This window comes from Argentina anserina, chromosome 5, assembly GCF_933775445.1.
Source record: "Argentina anserina chromosome 5, drPotAnse1.1, whole genome shotgun sequence".
Classification (NCBI taxonomy): Eukaryota; Viridiplantae; Streptophyta; class Magnoliopsida; order Rosales; family Rosaceae; genus Argentina; species Argentina anserina.
Window position 1 is genome coordinate 854,070 of NC_065876.1, and position 17,842 is coordinate 871,911.

The 17,842-nt window shown below is 37.5% G+C and overlaps 4 protein-coding genes and 1 pseudogene across 4 annotated transcripts; 4 read left to right on the forward strand and 1 right to left on the reverse strand.

The window, feature by feature from the left end:
- The first annotated feature begins 1,152 nt into the window (after positions 1-1,152).
- LOC126796344 (loganic acid O-methyltransferase-like) lies at positions 1,153-3,046 on the forward strand. The gene is made up of 3 exons (XM_050523154.1): positions 1,153-1,413; positions 1,634-2,281; positions 2,575-3,046. The coding sequence occupies exons 1-3, from the start codon at positions 1,321-1,323 to the stop codon at positions 2,911-2,913; spliced, it is 1,080 nt and encodes a 359-aa protein (XP_050379111.1). The 5' UTR covers positions 1,153-1,320; the 3' UTR covers positions 2,914-3,046.
- Positions 3,047-3,712: 666 nt separating this feature from the next.
- Positions 3,713-5,265, forward strand: LOC126796342 (loganic acid O-methyltransferase-like). Its single transcript, XM_050523153.1, has 3 exons — positions 3,713-3,919; positions 4,026-4,682; positions 4,791-5,265. The coding sequence occupies exons 1-3, from the start codon at positions 3,821-3,823 to the stop codon at positions 5,112-5,114; spliced, it is 1,080 nt and encodes a 359-aa protein (XP_050379110.1). The 5' UTR covers positions 3,713-3,820; the 3' UTR covers positions 5,115-5,265.
- A 1,093-nt stretch (positions 5,266-6,358) lies between these two features.
- On the forward strand, positions 6,359-7,791 carry LOC126796346 (loganic acid O-methyltransferase-like; annotated as a pseudogene).
- Positions 7,792-8,307: 516 nt separating this feature from the next.
- LOC126796341 (ATP synthase subunit beta, mitochondrial-like) lies at positions 8,308-11,758 on the reverse strand. The gene is made up of 9 exons (XM_050523152.1): positions 11,203-11,758; positions 10,971-11,046; positions 10,764-10,852; positions 10,143-10,260; positions 9,950-10,053; positions 9,708-9,866; positions 9,354-9,578; positions 8,924-9,235; positions 8,308-8,656 (listed from the first exon to the last, which is right to left on the reverse strand). The coding sequence occupies exons 1-9, from the start codon at positions 11,671-11,673 to the stop codon at positions 8,546-8,548; spliced, it is 1,665 nt and encodes a 554-aa protein (XP_050379109.1). The 5' UTR covers positions 11,674-11,758; the 3' UTR covers positions 8,308-8,545.
- Positions 11,759-13,413: 1,655 nt separating this feature from the next.
- LOC126796345 (uncharacterized) lies at positions 13,414-16,000 on the forward strand. The gene is made up of 5 exons (XM_050523155.1): positions 13,414-13,626; positions 13,721-13,903; positions 14,008-14,067; positions 14,492-14,767; positions 15,760-16,000. Exons 1-5 carry the CDS (start codon positions 13,435-13,437, stop codon positions 15,814-15,816), a joined length of 768 nt encoding a protein of 255 aa, XP_050379112.1. The 5' UTR covers positions 13,414-13,434; the 3' UTR covers positions 15,817-16,000.
- The last annotated feature ends 1,842 nt before the right edge of the window (positions 16,001-17,842 follow it).

Here is a 17,842-nt window from a genome sequence, read left to right on the forward strand (position 1 = left end):
AATTTCATCAACATGCAATTGATAGATAATGTTAAGAAAGGGAGAGGTGTGACTTTGATCTTCATTTCTTCACACCTACAACCTGCCATGAAGCAATTGTTTTAGTGAACAGTAGTCAGTAACTCAGTATATTATATATACTGAGATTATTCATTGTTCATTGCTATAGCTTCAATTTCTTTGATCTTAATCTTATCGAAAATAAATTTTCTTTGATCTTAGGAGAAATTACTTATTGGTACTAGACCACATTTGAATTAACTAAAAACTTACTTTTCATATTTCTTATACAAATTAGGACATAAACCCAAACCCAAAAAATAAGTAGAACAAAACTGATTAATTAATAAATGCAAAAACATCCAAAATATTCTTATTTTCGTGAAAATTACCAAATGTCATTCTTAAATCTAACAAATGTCTTTCTCCTCATTTTTTAGTTTTTTTTCGGCAAATTTAAGTTTTCCGGCCAAATCATCGGCAATTTGGAGGTGACCCAATATATAAAGTTGTTCCTTATCTCATGAGCTTTCATTTAAGTACCATATTGCATATATTTTGAGAAATTTTGAATTTTACTCACCAAAAACCACAGTAGCAATTAGTTTCTCAGTCGACATTAGCAGCTAGATTTATAGTTGACAGTAGCATGTACATTCCAAATCGACAGTAGCAGTTATATTTATAGTTGACAGTAGCATGTACATTCCAAGTCGAAAGTAGCAAGTGTCTTCCAAGTCGACAGTAGCAGCTAGTTTTTAACTCGACAATAGCAGTTAGTTTTTATAATCGCATTTAGTTTTTATAATCGACAGTAGCATAAAACATCTTCATTGATGGTAAAGAAGGGTAAAAAAATAAAATATTTTATGACATGTGGCAACTTGCCATCATTTGATCATTATTTGTAAATTTTAGTCTTTATTTGCTTTATCAAATTAAATAGTGAGTTATTTTTAAACGAAATTGTTGTATGATACTTTTGAGTAATTTGTTCTTGATCTTAATTATCTAATTAGGTGATGTGCAAGATTAATGCATATAAAATTGTAAGCCGGCCACCAATCTGAAAATATAAACATTACAGTGGCCGGCTTTATTGATACCAATACAAACAGTAGTAAAGATGATTCTTGCACATCACCATACTCGAGGGGATTTGATTTAGTATGTCGAGAAAGGCCATTTGCTTCATGAAACCACGTCAGTGTCTATGACATTTTCTAGACATATATTTCTTGATTAATTTCCCAAGACCTTCTTTCTTGGTAGTAATATAAATAACAGTAACCCTTAAGAAACATTATGCAGTAGAGAGAGATGGCAGAAGAAATATCCAGCAAAGTTTTTGAAGCACATCCTATGAATGGTGGAGATGGGCCCAACAGCTATGCCAAGAACTCAATTTACCAGGTTTCTTCTATAGTATAACTCTTTTATATAAAGTAAAGTTGGTTTGTCTAAATTTGTTTCCTGGAGTCATATGCTTATTGGATTATTTGTTTATCAATAACATAGATCTCATGTATATAGGAATCTCTATTGAGAACTTTAAACTAAGGATTTCATGGATACTTTCAAATCAACGATTAAAATAAACAAGATTACAAACTTAGCATTTCTAATTTTGCAGAGACGAGTTGTGGATATTGCTAAAGAGCTCATGAACAAGGCAATTCTAGAAAAGCTTGACATAGACATGTCCAACACCTTCTACATTGCAGATCTGGGTTGCTCTGTTGGTCCAAATACATTTTATTCAGTGGAAAATATACTTGAAACCGTGCGGTCCAAGTATCAAATCCAGGGGCAGAAATCCCAAATCTCAGAGTTCCAAGTTTTCTTTAATGATCATGCTGAAAATGATTTCAACATGCTCTTCAAATCCCTCCCTCAGAACAGGCAATACTTTGCAGTTGGTGTGCCTGGTTCTTTCCATGACCGTCTATTCCCTAATGCCTCGATTCACATTGTCCACTGTTCTTATGCCATTCAATGGCTTTCAAGAGTACCAGAAGCGGTAGTTGACAGTAGCAGTTCTGCTTGGAATAAAGGACGAATCCATTATTCAAATTCCACAGATGAAGTAATAAGGGCTTATGAAACTCAATGTAGTGAGGACATGGAGTGCTTCCTGCATTCCAGGGCACAAGAGATTGTGTATGGAGGGCTGATAATACTTACGATTCCAGGCCGCCCTGATGGAACTCCGCACTCTCTATCTCAGGCAAATATGACCTTACAATTTCTAGGATCATGCCTCATGGACATGGCTGAAAAGGTGACTAAGCAACAATCCACTGCTCTACGTTTGATACTATATTCTACTGCTCTATATGTTTGAGACTATATTCGATCCACTATACGTTTGATACTATATAACTAGTTCACTAAAGTCCTTTTAAGCAATGTTAGCTAATTGAACCTAATTCTTGTAAATCAGAAATATATTGGAAGACACTTCTCAAATTGAACATTTACATATAGCTATTGGAGAAGTCTGTCACATATTTGAATCTACTCAATGTACAGCAGATCCTTACGCTTGCTACGTATTTTGTTTTGGCTATGCAGGGAGATGTTAGTGAAGAGAAAGTAGATTCATTTAACATACCTATGTATACCATGTCTCCCCAAGAACTGAAAGCTGCAGTTGAACGAAATGGATGTTTTAGTATAGAGATAATGTCAGAGTTACCTCATCAGTCGATAACTAACACAATCTCCCTATCTCAACTACTTGCCTCACACCTGAGGGCCGGCATGGAGGGGATTGTCAAGCAGCACTTTGGAGAAGATATCATAGATGAGCTGTTTGACCTGTATCAGAATAAGTGTGAAGAAAATGCCTCCATATTTAAGTTAGGGAAGTCACTTAGCTTTCTTGCTGTGCTTAGGCGCATTGCAGATTGATCGGTTTGGACCAGGTTACTGGTCAAGCAATTGTTGAATTTCCCTTTAGCTTCCTTATTGCTTGTATAACTACAGAACAAAGTGACAATCCAAATGTATGGAATAAATGTAGTTGAGGATTTACCTGCAGTAAGATATATTTCGTTAGTTGAGGAACCCTAGATGATGTTGGATTAAGGATGACCTGCAGTAAGATATTTTTTCAGGATCATTAAAAATAATCCTGATATGTAATTAATCACTTCATCCAGGCTCTATTACAAAATCACTGCACCAAAATTGAGATCTTTAACATCTTGAAACTATAATAAATGCTGCAAATCTAAGATTTCAAATGAACCATAATGAGCAATATATACAAGGAAGTATCGTCAACCGTATTTCTGTAGCAAAGTTGCACACCACTTGCCCAGTAATGTGTTGTGCAGAAGCAGAGGCTGCCCAGCGGTTTGTATTATATACATGGACATAGGACTTCACGGAAACTATAGAGTTTTGTTTTGAGATTTTCAGAAAAGGAGAAAACTTGATTGGGTTTAGGGTTATTTTTCTTCACAAACATAGGATGGTCTTGGTCGTCCGATTATGACTATGACAACATTATGAGTTCGATGTTGTCATCGGACACATAGTACCCAAAATTGACCAAATTAATATATTCAGATTTTTTGTCTTGGGGTTTTTAGTTCTCATTTGCTATTCCCTCTTCCCTAATTAACTTAATATGCTATGCATCATCGAATAAACTTAATATACTAAGCAGCTGCATAGACATCTTGCTCCTTTAATGGCCTCATTTCCTTGGATAAGCTCAAGCCGCCTTATCAATCTGATGAGTTGTTTCCATTTTCGAATCTAGTTGAAGAAAAATGCAATGTTATAAATAGGGGGCCTGTAGACTCACCAAATGATCAAAATCGTAGAAGAAAGCAACAAGAAAGAGATGGCAACTAGAGTTAATGGTGCAGATTGTTTCTACAGCTATAGCAAAAATTCTTCTTTTCAGGTAAGCAAGCATGTCACTTTCATTTTTTACAAGCTTCTAATTTGTAAATTCATGGGAGCAAAGAAAATTACCCGTCAACTCATTTGTTTCTTTCTATCATTTTCAGAGGAATGCTATAGATGCTGCCAAGGAACTGATCAAAGAAGCAGTTTTCAGCAAGCTTGACATCGCATGCCTGTCATCCTCAAACACCTTTCGAGTTACGGATTTAGGCTGCTCTATGGGGCCTAACACGTTCCTAGCTGTGCAGAACATACTTGAAGCTGTGGAGAACAAGTATCGTACCCAATGGCGCAATTCTGAGGTCCCCGATTTTCAAGTCTTTTTCAGTGATCAAGCTGCAAATGATTTCAATGAACTCTTCCAATCCCTCCCTCCAGACAGGAATTACTTTGCGATGGGGGTACCAGGATCTTTTTACTCTCGCTTGTTTCCCAAGGCACATCTTCACTTTGTATACTCTTCATTTTCTCTGCAATGTCTCTCTAAAGTGCCCGAGGAAGTGTTGGACAGGAACTCCCCTGCTTGGAATAAAGGCAGGGCTCATTACTCAAATTCTGCACACCAGGTTGTCGAGGCATATTCAGCTCAATATGCCAGGGACATGGGATGCTTTCTAAATGCTCGAGCACAAGAGATCGTCGAAGGAGGGTTGATGGCATTTGTTGTTCCCGGGCGCCCCAATGGAACCCCTCATGCACAAAACTATTACAACATGACATTAGACCTATTTGGTTCCTGCCTCCTTGACATGGCCAAGAAGGTACACAGTTTTTTTTTTCTTTCATTGAACTCTTGCACATATAAAAGGCAATATCAGAAGCAATTGGTTATCATGTTTTTAAGAAGATTCCTTCATATTTTTGTGTAGGGTGTCATTGCTGAAGACAAAGTGGACTCCTTCAATCTACCCATGTATAATGCGTCTCTTGATGAAGTGGAAGCCATTGTCAAATACAATGGATGTTTCAGTATAGAGAGAATGGAAAACTTGCCTCAAGAAAAACTACAGCCTAATGTGTTCCGCTCAACTGTGAGAGCTGGAATGGAGAATATTGTTCGGGCAAATTTTGGCGAAGATATTTTAGATGAGTTCTTTGACTCATTAAACAAAAAATATGAAGAATCCACCTCTGTTCTTGAATCAGTGACAGCTGTTAGTTTATTTGTTTTACTCAAACGCCATAGCAAGTAGTGACTAATAAACAGAGGAGAGTTCTCCAGTTTATTAGATGAAACTTTGCTTTTGTGACTTGTAAGGGCCTTGGTCATGACATGTAATCTTACGGAATTAATAAGTGGTATTGGTTGTTCTATATTTTCAATAAAGTCTTCTCTTGCTATTAGCACACAGAAACTAGCAAACAATGTAGAATTTATACAACATGTAATTCATATTGTTATGATATTGGATGGCACAGCACTTCCTTTGGCCTGCAACCTATATGGAGGGAGTTGTTAGTGAAGGGAAGGTACCTGAGTATTCCATGTCACAGGTACTCTGCTTGTACGGAACAAAATGGATATTCATACACATATAGCTAGTAAGATAATAGTTTTTAATCTTCAAATTGCCAATGCAAGCTAATAAAAACCAAGTAAAAGTTTCTGGCATATTTCATCCTACGGTTTATTGATTCCTAACCTGTATAATATTTATTCATTCAGGGAGTTATTGGCAAGAACAAAGTAGATTCGTTTACATACGTATTATAAATGTCTCCCCAAGAACTAGTAGCTGTTGTAGAATAAATGGATGCTTTAGCATAGAGAGAGTGGAGAATGTACCTCTTCCCTTGGTTCATGACACTATTTTAAAGGCACAGCTAATTTCCTCTCACTTGAGAGGTGCCACGGAGGAGGACCTCAAGCAGCACTTTGGAAAAGAAGTCTTAGATCAGCTCTTTGAGTTGTTTCGCAAAAATTGTGAAGGGCATGCCTCCAGACTTGATCAAGAGAAGTTGGTCAACTTCCTCGTTGTACTTAGACGCAAGGAGTGCAGGTTGATTTAGACATGCTGTTTCAGTAGCTGTGATTTTTGAACTTGAACTTGATGATTATGTTTTATTTGTAATTCAAAAGCAATTGTTAACAATAATCGATGCATAGTGTTTGTATTTAGGTCACTTTTTAACATCTTCACCATTTAGTAGTTAGGTGAATTTCACCCAATTTGGTGACCGTTTGAGCTTTCACAATGGTGATTTACAAGAATGGTTCTAGTTGGACAAATTCGGTTGGTTCATAGATTTAATAGTGTTTTGATACCTTAGCGATCACTAAATTAGGTGAAATTTTGTATGAATGATCTAGACATACATACTAACTACTGAATAGGAACTCCTCACTTTAATTTCAAAGCGGGGCTCCGCTCTGGAATGAGACTATATGATAGAGAGAGAGAGAGAGAGAGAGAGAGATAGAGAGAGAGAGAGAGAGATGACAGAAGTTGATACCAGTAGTGTATGTGAAGCACATCCAATGGAAGGTGGCGCTGGCCCCAACAGCTATGCCAAGAACTCCATTCTGCAGGTTAATATATATAGTTGATAGCCTTCTCCTTTAATTCTTTTGCATTAGTTTATCAAATAATATAAACCCTTACATGTTCTGTTCTTATGAGTTAGTAACCTCAACAATCTTGGGTTTCGCAGGGAGGAGTAGTTGATGCTGCCAAAGAACTTCTGAAAAAGGGAATTGTGGAATCACTTGACAGTCATCTTGTCATCTTCCAAATCCATTAAAATTGCAGATCTGGGTTGCTCTGTAGGGCCTAATACATTTTATGCAGTTGGAAATATAATTGAAGCTATGGAGTTCAAGTATCAAAACGAATAGCAGAATTCACAACCCAGAATTTCAAGTTATCTTCAATGATCATACCTCTAATGACTTTAACATGCTCTTCAAATCCTTCCCTGAGAACAAACGATTTTATGCAGCAGGCGTGCCTGGTTCTTTCTATAGTTGAGTATTTCCTAGTGCCTCCATCCACATAGTTCACTCTTCCTATGCCATTCATTGGCCTTCTAGAGTACCAAAAGAAGTGTTGGACAAGCACAGTCCTGCTTGGAATAAGGGAAGGATTCATTACTTAAATGCCAGAGATGAAGTAGTAAAGGCTTATAAAGCTCAATATGCCGAGGACATGAAGTGCTTCCTGCATGCTAAAGCACAAGAGATTGTGTATGGAGGACTTATGGTGCTCACCTTTCCAGGCCTCCCAGATGGTTCCACAAGTTCTCAAGCTTGGGCAAATCTGGCCTTCCAAGTTTTAGGATCATGCCTTATGGACTTGGTCAGAAAGGTAAGCAATACATAATCCTGTCATAAACATGTTTCAAAACCAGAAATGTTGAAAATTTAGCTTCTCAAAATAAATTCCGTACTCTTTAGAATGAAATGCATTCCTACACATAAAACATAATAGATCTTAAACTTGGAAAATTTTCCGTATTGATTCTATTATTCTTGTTATTCTTATGGTGCATTGCGTAACACATGACCTGTTTTCCTTTATGGAGGGAGTTGTTAGTGAAGAGAAAGTGGACTCCTTCAACATGCCGGCATATTCCATGATCCCCCAAGAACTCGAAGCTGCTGTGAAACAGAATGGATTCTTTAGTATAGAGATGATGGCAAACTTACTACATCCCTTGGTAGATGACAGTCATGATACTAGTTCAGTTTCGCAACTACTTGCCTCTCACCTGAGAGCTGGCTTGGAGGGGATGGTCAAGAACCACTTTAGCGAGGAAATCTTAGATGAGCTGTTCGACTTGTATCGGGGAAAATGTGAGCATCATATGCACGACTTTCTTGCTGTGGTTGGACTCAACTTTCTTGTTGTTCTTAGACGCAGGGCAGAGTGAATTGAACATTCTCATTGTTGCAAAGCGTGCTTCCTTGGGTTATATCATCACGTATGTATGCCCATATGTAACACAGTTGAATCTGCAGATTATGCATCTGAGTGCACAAGTCATGAGTACTGGAATTTGGCAGAGTTGCTCTTGCCCTTGTTTTTGGTAACTTGTGCATTTATGCTTTCCTTCCATGTGGTTTTGAATTAATCTATAGAACACAAACTCATTTAAGCTCTCATTTGTAGGTGCAAAATGATTTTCCATGATAACATCTCTGTTACTAGATTGCAACATGAGGCAAGACAAGCCGAACAAAAAGAAGGAAAAAAATCACATTACTTGATAAAGAGTTTTACAAGTGTAGACGTGTGTTTCTTTCAAACTAAATATCTTTCTATCGATTGAGTATCTTTACTATTCCAATTTGTGTATCTTTTCAATTCTCGTTTGAGTATCTTTCTAAACGGCTTTCTGATGCGAGTTTCTATTGAATTTGAGAGTTTTGCAAGTGTGGGCGTGTATTTCTTTCAAACTAAGTATCAAATAAATACACACGAGTGCATACCTTATTGCATAAGGGAAGGGACCTACAAGAACATGCCCACTCCTCACCTTTCTACCTAATACAACCCTAACAAAATTAATGCTTTAACTGAAAAAGCCAGTTCTCTCCTCAAAACAAATGAAATTCCTGAGAATTACCAATGCCGACATTATTAGCTCTTTGGAAATTCAGGATGATATATAGCAGCTACAGGACCTAAGCATTTTCCTTAGCAATCTTCTCTGCCTTGGCAATGACTTCTTCAATTCCACCAACCATATAGAACGATTGCTCAGGAAGATCATCATATTTCCCATCCAGAACTCCCTGTAGAAACAAAATCCGAAATCAAAACATCAGGTAATGGCCAGGTACATATTCTAAAGGTATAAACACAGGGAACTGAAAGAATAGAACAAAAATAAAGAGAATGCATCCAACTAATAATTAGTGTTTAAACAGCTGCTGAAGGCAGTAAGCGTGAATGTCATTTGTCATTTTAGCAAATACATAATTTTTACGGTTCTAACAAGTGCAGGAAAGGTTAGAAAGTTCCGGGGAATCAAAATTGAAGAAAAGGAAAATTTTGATCACCTGGAAACTGGTAATGCTCTCTTTCAACTCCACATACTTTCCAGGAGCTCCCGTGAATACTTCTGCCACATGGAAAGGCTGGCTCAAGAAACGTTGAATCTTACGGGCACGAGCAACTGTCAATTTGTCATCTTCACTAAGTTCATCCATACCCAAAATTGCAATAATATCTTGCAGATTCTTATAGTTTTGAAGAACTTTCTGAACACCACGAGCAGTGTTGTAGTGTTCTTCTCCTAAAATATGAGGTGACAGCATGCGAGATGTAGAATCCAAGGGGTCGACCGCAGGATAGATTCCAAGCTCAGATATCTGACCAAGGACCAGTTGTCATTAGATTTAAGAACAGAAACATAGTAAATAGATCAAAAGATTATCTGCCAAAGGTTCCTAAAAGATTTTCAATTTTTGGGACTAAAAGACTACATACTTGTCGTGACAGCACAGTGGTGGCATCAAGATGGGCAAAAGTGGTTGCAGGAGCTGGATCTGTCAAGTCATCAGCAGGTACATAAATAGCTTGAACAGATGTAATGGAACCCTTCTTGGTTGTAGTAATACGTTCTTGGAGTCCTCCAAGATCAGTAGCTAATGTAGGTTGGTAACCGACAGCAGATGGGATACGACCAAGCAAAGCAGACACTTCTGAGTTAGCCTGTACAATGGAGACAAAAATCAGGGGCAGATTTAGATCAGAATGCGTTTATAGTGTATCTCTTTCAACAGAAAAAAAAAATTCGATAAAATGTTAACTCAAATGTCACTGTTGTGGGAGAGAGAATACTTGAGTAAAGCGGAATATGTTATCAATGAAGAGAAGCACATCTTGCCCTTCAGCATCACGGAAATGCTCAGCCACAGTCAGCCCTGTGAGCCCAACACGAGCACGGGCACCAGGAGGTTCATTCATTTGACCATATACAAGAGCGCACTTGCTATCACTCTGCAATAAAGGGGTATGTATTTAAGAACCCAAAGAAAAAGTAGAATTAGCAAAGATTCAAGTGTAGTTTGCAATAAGTTAACCTGCTTTTCTCCAAGCTTAATGACACCACTTTCAATCATTTCTCGGTATAAATCGTTACCCTCTCTTGTACGTTCTCCAACACCAGCAAACACAGAAAAACCACCTGCAGTAGGAGGACGAAGCATTTCATTAATCAAAAGGTCACCAACTTAGAGAAAGGTTAACTTAAGAATCTATTTTAAAAGAACCAACCATGAGCCTTGGCAACATTGTTGATTAGTTCCATAATAAGCACTGTCTTTCCAACACCAGCACCACCAAAGAGCCCAATTTTTCCTCCTCTTTGGTAAGGAGCAAGAAGATCAACAACCTGATACGTAGAAGACACACATGCCAATTGGTCTCTGTTAATGGGAATTATATAAACTAGTAACTAGCAGCATGACAGCACTCTGTGCAAAATGTAAGACAAGTGAAGAAGAAATAAAATAATGCTTTTGCAGAAATGAGTACTAATAAGTATAGTCCTTGAAGAGACATTTTATTTCTTCACATCTAGAATTTAATAACATGTAATCTCATATAGCCTCATTATTGGACCAAAAACATTATTAATTTGTGGGCAAGGCACCAAACATTGAACTTCAACAGCACCATTAAAAACAGCATCCAAAGTAGCTCAAAACTAAGAATTATATGTTTTAACCCAGGACAGTCTGTACATAGAGCTAAAATAAATAATTGTCCTTCAAAAGAAACTACATAGAGAACAACTCCTTCATACTTGTATACAAAGTTTGTTACTTTTTCAAGTTCTGATTGTTTCACTCTCGTTGAACCTAAACAAAAGAAATAAGGGACATCAAAGCATACCTTGATTCCAGTGACAAGAATCTGTTGCTCAGTTGCCTGCTCAACAAAGGCCGGCGCTTCTCTATGAATGGGCAGAGAGTGATCCGTATCTAACAAAATCCAAACAAAACAACATTCATTCACAACATTTATCATTCGAAATGCCGAAATAAAATTACAAAACTCAAAAGACAAAACATTTTCAGGTTTTAGAGCTTTTCTACTCACTAATTTCACCCCTGTGATCAATCGGCTCTCCGATAACATTCATAATCCGGCCTAGGGTTGCTCTTCCAACAGGCACCTATATACACAAAATTTACCCACACATTAACATTTCAGCATGAAATTACACATCATAACTACAAAAGTTACCCAAGTATATCTGAAGAACAGTCACAGTAAAAAGGTAAATTTCATGATCGAAAATGTAAACTTTGAACGGAAAATAGGATCTTACAGTGATGGGAGAGCCAGTGTTGAGGACTCGTTGACCTCTGACGAGCCCTTCAGTCCCATCCATGGCGATAGTCCTCACCATGTTCTCACCGAGATGCTGAGCCACCTCGAGCACCAATCGGATCGAGTTATCCAAAACCTCGAGCGCCGTCAGGATCGGCGGCAATCCCTCCTCGAACCGGACATCGACGACGGCGCCGATGACCTGGCAGACCTGGCCGATGGCGCCTTTGCCGGTGAAATCGTCGGTGATCTTGCCGGACGTCGCTGCCGTGCCGGATTTGGGAGGCGCTGAGACGGCGGCGGCGGAGGAGGTGGAGTAGTGAGCGGCGCGCGAGAGGAGGTAGCCGGAGGAGCGCGCGACGGGGGATCTGGAGAGCGCGGTCCTGGCGGCTGCGGCGGTGGATGAGGTGGAGGTGCGGCGGAGAGAGGTGCGGAGGAGAGTGGAGAGGAGCTTGCGGGAGGAGTACATGGTGGCAGGTTTGGTAATTAAGATGGGAAGCGAGGGGTAAATGGATCAAGAGCTCATTGGGGAGACTGTGAGGAGTGATGAGAGCGATTGGTTTGGGGCTATCGAATTGTTCGATTTTATCGTTGCATCACCCTGGAATTTCGGGGTCGTTTTTTTATTTTCCCGGGTTAACCCGTTTTATTTTATTCGGGTCCTTATATTTATATTTGATAAAATTGTCAAAATACACTTAAAATTTGGTTTAAATTGTCAATTTGCACTCCGAACTTGCATTTGAGTCAATTTATCTCCTAAACTTGGTAAAAATTGCCGATTTGCATCCCATCCGTTAAATTTAACTGTTTTCCATCCAATTTTGTGTCACATGTCATACACATGAGGGGTAATATTGTCATTTTCTATTTATATTTGTCTTAAAAACAAATAAAATATTCTTTAAAAGGAGAATTATTTTATTTATTTCTTTTTTCTACATACTTAACCCTATTTCGAATTATATATTCAACATACATACTCATTCAAATAGTGTGTTGTATATATATATATATATATATATTTATACGTATATATTGTTGGAGGAGGAACGAAACGAGAATAATAACGACGTAATAGAACAAAACGTAACCGTTTAATTATTAATAATGTGGCTTGTATATAGGCATTACAAAACCACAATCCCGTAGGATTCAGAGTCCTAATCTATTACAGAGATGTGAATCTATCTCTAACAGGAAACCTAATAAGGCTAAGACACACATAATGATAGAATAATAATTCTTCCAGAACACACATTTATTTTTAATTTTCAATTTATTTATTTATATTTTTCTAATATCTTTTAACATATCATATCACGTAAAATAATAAATATATAAATCAATAACATGTTTAAAAAAACATTGTAACAAGTGTTCATCTTAAGTAATTTTATTAATTTATTTCATTATTAAATATGAATAAATATATAATGACAATATTGCCCCTCAAATGCATGACATGTGACTTTAAATTGAATGGAAAACATTAAATTTAACGGATAAGGTGTAAATCGGCAATTTTTACCAAGTTTATGAGGTAAATTGACTCAAATGCAAGTTCAGAGTGCAAATTGACAATTACGACCAAATTTGAGGTACAAATCGGCATTTTTGCCATTTATATTTTTTCCATGTATATTATTCCCTTGAAATGAGTAAACTCATTTATTTTCTTTTTTTGGTCATATAGTAGAATTACTATCACCATACAAATCGTGTGTTAATGAAGTGTTTCGGGTTAGCCAATCATGTGATGATAAATAGTGTGAAGATTGTAGCTCATCGCAGCTTTGAATTAATAATAGAGAAAACGCTTTCAACGTAATAGAGAAAAATTAGATGCATATTAATCAAATTAAATGTTTATCAGATATTATTTTACACTTGTATATATATAATAAAATTTGATTGTTTTTCTTGTAAAGTTGATATCAAACTATAATTTCAATTTTCAATTTTCAATTTTTTGGGTATGAAATTGTGTGGAGTGACAAATTGACCGTAGATTTGATAGAGTTAGCTCTATGGAGATTGTGAATGATCTCATTCTCATACACCTATAGTGAAGTGTCTATTTGCCACAAATATATATATATATATATATATATATATAAAGGCTTCCATATATAAAAATATAAAACTGAAAATTGTCCACCAAGCTATTTTGTGGAAAGATATAAAAATCTAATCCACTTATAAACAGTTGATCACTGTCAAATACTTGATGGCTCTGAGTTCTTCCCAAGCATTTCTCAGACCCTCAAATCTTCCTCTCCAAATTCCAACACATGCTAAAGCTATAAACTTCAATCTCCCCAGATTGCCCAGAGCAAGAACCAGAGCAGCCCTTGAAGGAAATGACCAAAGTGCCATAGCCACTACCCCTCTGCTTGTTCAGGAACCACTGCTCAGCGAAGTAAGCTTTTTGTGGTCCTTTCATAACTTTTTCATGAACTACCCAGAATGATTATAATGGTTTTGATTGAGTTGTGTGGTTTTTGGGAATGAAGGAAGTGGAGGAGAGTGTGAAAGTGCTGAAGAATGCTGCAAAAACAAGAAAGGTTGCAGCAGAGGAGATTCTGTCTGCTCTATCTGTGCTTGAGAATGCAAAGCTGGATCCTTCTGGGTTTCTTGAGACACTTGGAGGGACAGAATCACCAGGGAGAACTTGGATGCTCATTTTTACTTCTGAGGTGAATTCTTTTTTCACTTGTGAGATGGCAGAGTTTGAATATTTTGTTTAAGCATTCGTGTTTAGAGATTAAGATTATTAATTTGGATAGTTTCGTGTTTGCAGAAGAAATTGAAGGGTGGTAGATACTTCCCTATTACAGCTGTTCAGCGGTTCGATGCTGCTGTAAGCCTTTGTTCTCTTTTCTATTGCTTTTGCTTAATTTGACAGATAAAATTTGAGATTATAAGTCAAACTAAAAGGATTTGTTTTTCACCTTCTTTCATGAGGTAAGAGACTGAATCTTTATTATAGAATGCGCTGTTTGACTCTCAATAGCTGAACACCAGCATAGTCAAGTTTAGTTTGAGATATTGAATGATGGGTAGGCTTCTCAGTTAGACACTTAGTGTCGTTTCTTATTGCATTCATTTTCCTCTGGTGATTATCATATGCCAAAGGCATTACTTTAGGGATAGACTTGCTTGTATATTGTTGTTGAAATAGTAAATTCATACTCTTGGAAGCATTAATCAACCATAAAAAAATAAAAATAAAAACAAGAGGCGTGAGTTGAGATTGACTGACAAATGTGCGCCTGGATTATCAGGGAAAGAGAATTGAAAATGGAGTATATCTTGGGCCAATTGGAGCATTAACATTTGAAGGTAGATTTTCTTGGAAGAAGAGAATGCTGGCCTTTGTCTTTGAGAGCATTCGGATAAAAATTGGAACTTTAAAACCTTTGGAGATAAGTCTAGGGCAAAAGGATGACATAGAGCCTAGCACGAAGGATCCTTTTTTTATATGGTTTTACATTGATGAAGAATTAGCAGTTGCTCGAGGCAAAAGTGGGGGGACTGCTTTCTGGTGCCGCTGTCGCCGTGTAATCTCTTGATCTTTTTTCTTTTTCTGAATTTCAGTTGAATATTCAGATGTCAATTTTACTTCTATAGATCATACTATATACATATTATATGTCAGGATTAACATGAATTCAAATTGGAATATATTTCACCTAGTTTACAAGTACAAATTCACTTCATTTGGCATTCTGCTGAGCTCGAAAGTGATTTGAGGAGATCTTCCTTCATTGGTATACTTTCATTGATCGTTGGAATTTCAGTGAATCTCTGTGCCCATTCATTCTACAGTGACAACTCTTTTATATCAAATAGCTTTATGCCAAATTGGGTAATGCTCCTGCCATTAAATCTTGGAAACCCATGTTTCCTATCATTTCAGGTATTAGTGAAACTGAAAGTTATGAGAAAATAGTAAAAGTAATTTAGCTCAAGTGATTCTCACCTCTCAACATCTCTTAGAAAGAAAAAAAATTAAAGTCATATATGTGTGTAAATAATGAATTGCCACTTTGCGAGAATGGAGTTTGCTTTTACATCATGACCAATTGGACCCTCTTCTAGAAATGTAATGATGTCAAAGAAATTTAATACATGCATAATTGGCTTAAGAGCTTAGTTTTACTATTCTGAGTCGGGTGCATGAATTTTAATCTTTTATGCGTGAATATTAATGTTCCTTCCTCAGTGATACATCCCATATGTTTGTGCTCCAATTCTGACATGCAAACAGTTTATATACTACTTTTCATTCATGCTGTTGGTATAATCAAATTTCCACATAAGGTATTCTGGATGCTTTCTGAACTAATTTGCATGTATTTGAGTTTCCCTCTGTACGTAGTTCATAGCTTTAGAACTGAGTTTTCAGAAGAGTTGGAGAATGGAACACAAATTTAAAACAATGCATCATTTTTTTTTCCTATTAAAAATAACAGTGCATCATTTATTTCTAGATGAAATACATTAGCAAGTGGAAGACCCAAAAATAAATGAAAACTAACCAGACCGACAGGGTATGATACAGGACACTACTACTAGGACGTACAAGAACATTAGAGCCTGTAACTAACAATAGCTCTGGCAAAAGGGTCCTGGGGAAGTAAGGGATTCTCCTTCCATGTATCATCGATTCATCGATGTACTCAAGGATCACAAGTGACTCGGCAATGGGTGTGTCATGGTGCACAAGCACAGGGACCTTCTTGTAGACAGGGTTATACTTGAGCTTGGGGCTCTTGTTTCTTAAATCTTCTTCTATAAACTCATACTCCACCCCTTTGAGCTTCAAAGCCCACTGAACCCTGGTGCAGAAAAAGCTTTGAGTTGTAGCAACCAGCTTCACCCCACCCATTTTCGGCAACACCTTTCGATGAAAGCTGGTGGAATACTTGTGTATTTGTAACTCTGTGCGGCTTCTACCAGTTCATAGTGGATCTTAGACTATTAAGCTTTAGAAAATTCAACTTTGACTACTGCATTTCGTGGAAGACTCACTCAACATAGAGAGTTGAGACAACTATGTTTTATTGTTTTCTAAGAGGAGAGGGACCTTCTTGTTCATTCAGTACTTATTTGACATCATTGCCTGCCTAATACAGTTGGAAATTGGTATTAGAAACTAGTATTATTACTATGATTTGAGTCAATGGCTACAAATGTGCTGTATAATTGTATATATCTACTGAATGATAGTACATTATTACTGTGGTCATATTACTCATTTTAGTTTGTAGGTCCGTCTGATGTACTGCCCTATAATCCATTGCTTTCTTTTGGGAGGTAAGTTTGGAAATTTGGTTTCAGTTGGTTTATGTTTTCAGTATATAAGCAAGCGGATGTGCAAAGAAGTGATGCAGAAACAATACACCCTGTACTACTAGGACAATGCCCCAAAAGCTGGAAATCGAAAATAAATCAAATTCATCTCAAAAACCATGGTTGTAGTTTTGCTTAATTATGGGACAAGATGGTTTGTTGGCTGCTAAGGAACGTCGGTAATTCAGGCTAAAATTGAAATATTTGACAAGTTTTCTCTCGGTGGAATGCGTTCTCTGATCGCCGGAGCTTGGATGAAGTTCTGACCCCATGCATGGAGAAATGGGAACCTCTCAGCTTCAAGCAGCTTCATGCCTCCAACTTCTTTCATTACATTGAGCCACTATGATATCCAACCCACTACCAAATCAAGGTACCCTATCTGTTCTCCACCAAAAACCTTATTTCCTTTAATCTGCCGCTCAAGAGATGCAATGGTTCTAGTGCAGATTCTATAGCCTTCTCCTTCTCTTCTCCTTCGGCCGTGAAAGCTCCCCACACTTCGATCACAACCTGCATACAAGAACAAGAGTGGGAAAGCTCAAAGAGTTAAAATGAAGCTAGCTTTGCTACAAGCTTACATGCATCATGTGTTAGTTTATATTTACACGCACCAAACCGGTGGCACATTATACAAAAACTGTACGTAGGAAAGGAGATCAAGTACTCAAGGATCAAAGCTTCATAAAGGAGATCGACGTACCTTTTCATCAGCAAACTGAGCCCAGAACCGAGCTATATATGGCTTTGTCATAAGGGTGCTGAGGGAGCAAGAGGTTCTCCTTCCATGTCTCATCAATGCACTCAAGGATGAGAAGTGACTTGGTGATGGGTTTGTCACGGTGAACAAGCACTGGCACCTTCTTGTGGACAGGGTTATACTTGAGCATGCAGGAGGGGACTCTTATTTCCCAAATCTTCTTCTACGAACTCATGCTCCACACCCTTCAGCTTAAGAACCTACTGAATCCTAGCGTAGGGAAAGCTTTGTGTTGTGCCAAGCAACTTAACCAGTGACGGACTTAAGATTTAGAGAATGAAGTTCTTAAGGCTTGATTTAAGAATAAGAAGACTAGAAATTAGTAGAAATTGTAGAAAGAAACTGAACACATGAATATCAGTATGTTAATTAGGGTTATATGTTGTTTTTGGAAGTGAAGTAGTTGGTTTTGTTCAGGTTCCGACATCTGGATGCTGCAGTCTGCCATCGCATGACGAAGGTGCCCAATGTTTCCCTGCTCTCTTGTTTTACTTGAAATAGGCCATCAGTTGTGTGGGCG

Excerpts from the sequence above, each read along its gene's own strand:
- LOC126796344 (XM_050523154.1), top strand. The coding sequence starts at position 1,321 with ATGGCAGAAGAAATATCCAGCAAAGTTTTTGAAGCACATCCTATGAAT. Across the intron at positions 1,414-1,633 it reads CCAAGAACTCAATTTACCAG|AGACGAGTTGTGGATATTGC; the intron begins GTTTCTTCTATA and ends CTAATTTTGCAG. Across the intron at positions 2,282-2,574 it reads TCATGGACATGGCTGAAAAG|GGAGATGTTAGTGAAGAGAA; the intron begins GTGACTAAGCAA and ends TTGGCTATGCAG.
- LOC126796342 (XM_050523153.1), top strand. The coding sequence starts at position 3,821 with ATGATCAAAATCGTAGAAGAAAGCAACAAGAAAGAGATGGCAACTAGA. Across the intron at positions 3,920-4,025 it reads GCAAAAATTCTTCTTTTCAG|AGGAATGCTATAGATGCTGC; the intron begins GTAAGCAAGCAT and ends TATCATTTTCAG. Across the intron at positions 4,683-4,790 it reads TCCTTGACATGGCCAAGAAG|GGTGTCATTGCTGAAGACAA; the intron begins GTACACAGTTTT and ends ATTTTTGTGTAG.
- LOC126796341 (XM_050523152.1), bottom strand. The coding sequence starts at position 11,673 with ATGTACTCCTCCCGCAAGCTCCTCTCCACTCTCCTCCGCACCTCTCTC. Across the intron at positions 10,853-10,970 it reads TGATCACAGGGGTGAAATTA|ATACGGATCACTCTCTGCCC; the intron begins GTGAGTAGAAAA and ends GGATTTTGTTAG. Across the intron at positions 9,579-9,707 it reads ACATATTCCGCTTTACTCAA|GCTAACTCAGAAGTGTCTGC; the intron begins GTATTCTCTCTC and ends TCCATTGTACAG.
- LOC126796345 (XM_050523155.1), top strand. The coding sequence starts at position 13,435 with ATGGCTCTGAGTTCTTCCCAAGCATTTCTCAGACCCTCAAATCTTCCT. Across the intron at positions 13,904-14,007 it reads TGCTCATTTTTACTTCTGAG|AAGAAATTGAAGGGTGGTAG; the intron begins GTGAATTCTTTT and ends TCGTGTTTGCAG. Across the intron at positions 14,768-15,759 it reads TCTGGTGCCGCTGTCGCCGT|GGTATGATACAGGACACTAC; the intron begins GTAATCTCTTGA and ends CCAGACCGACAG.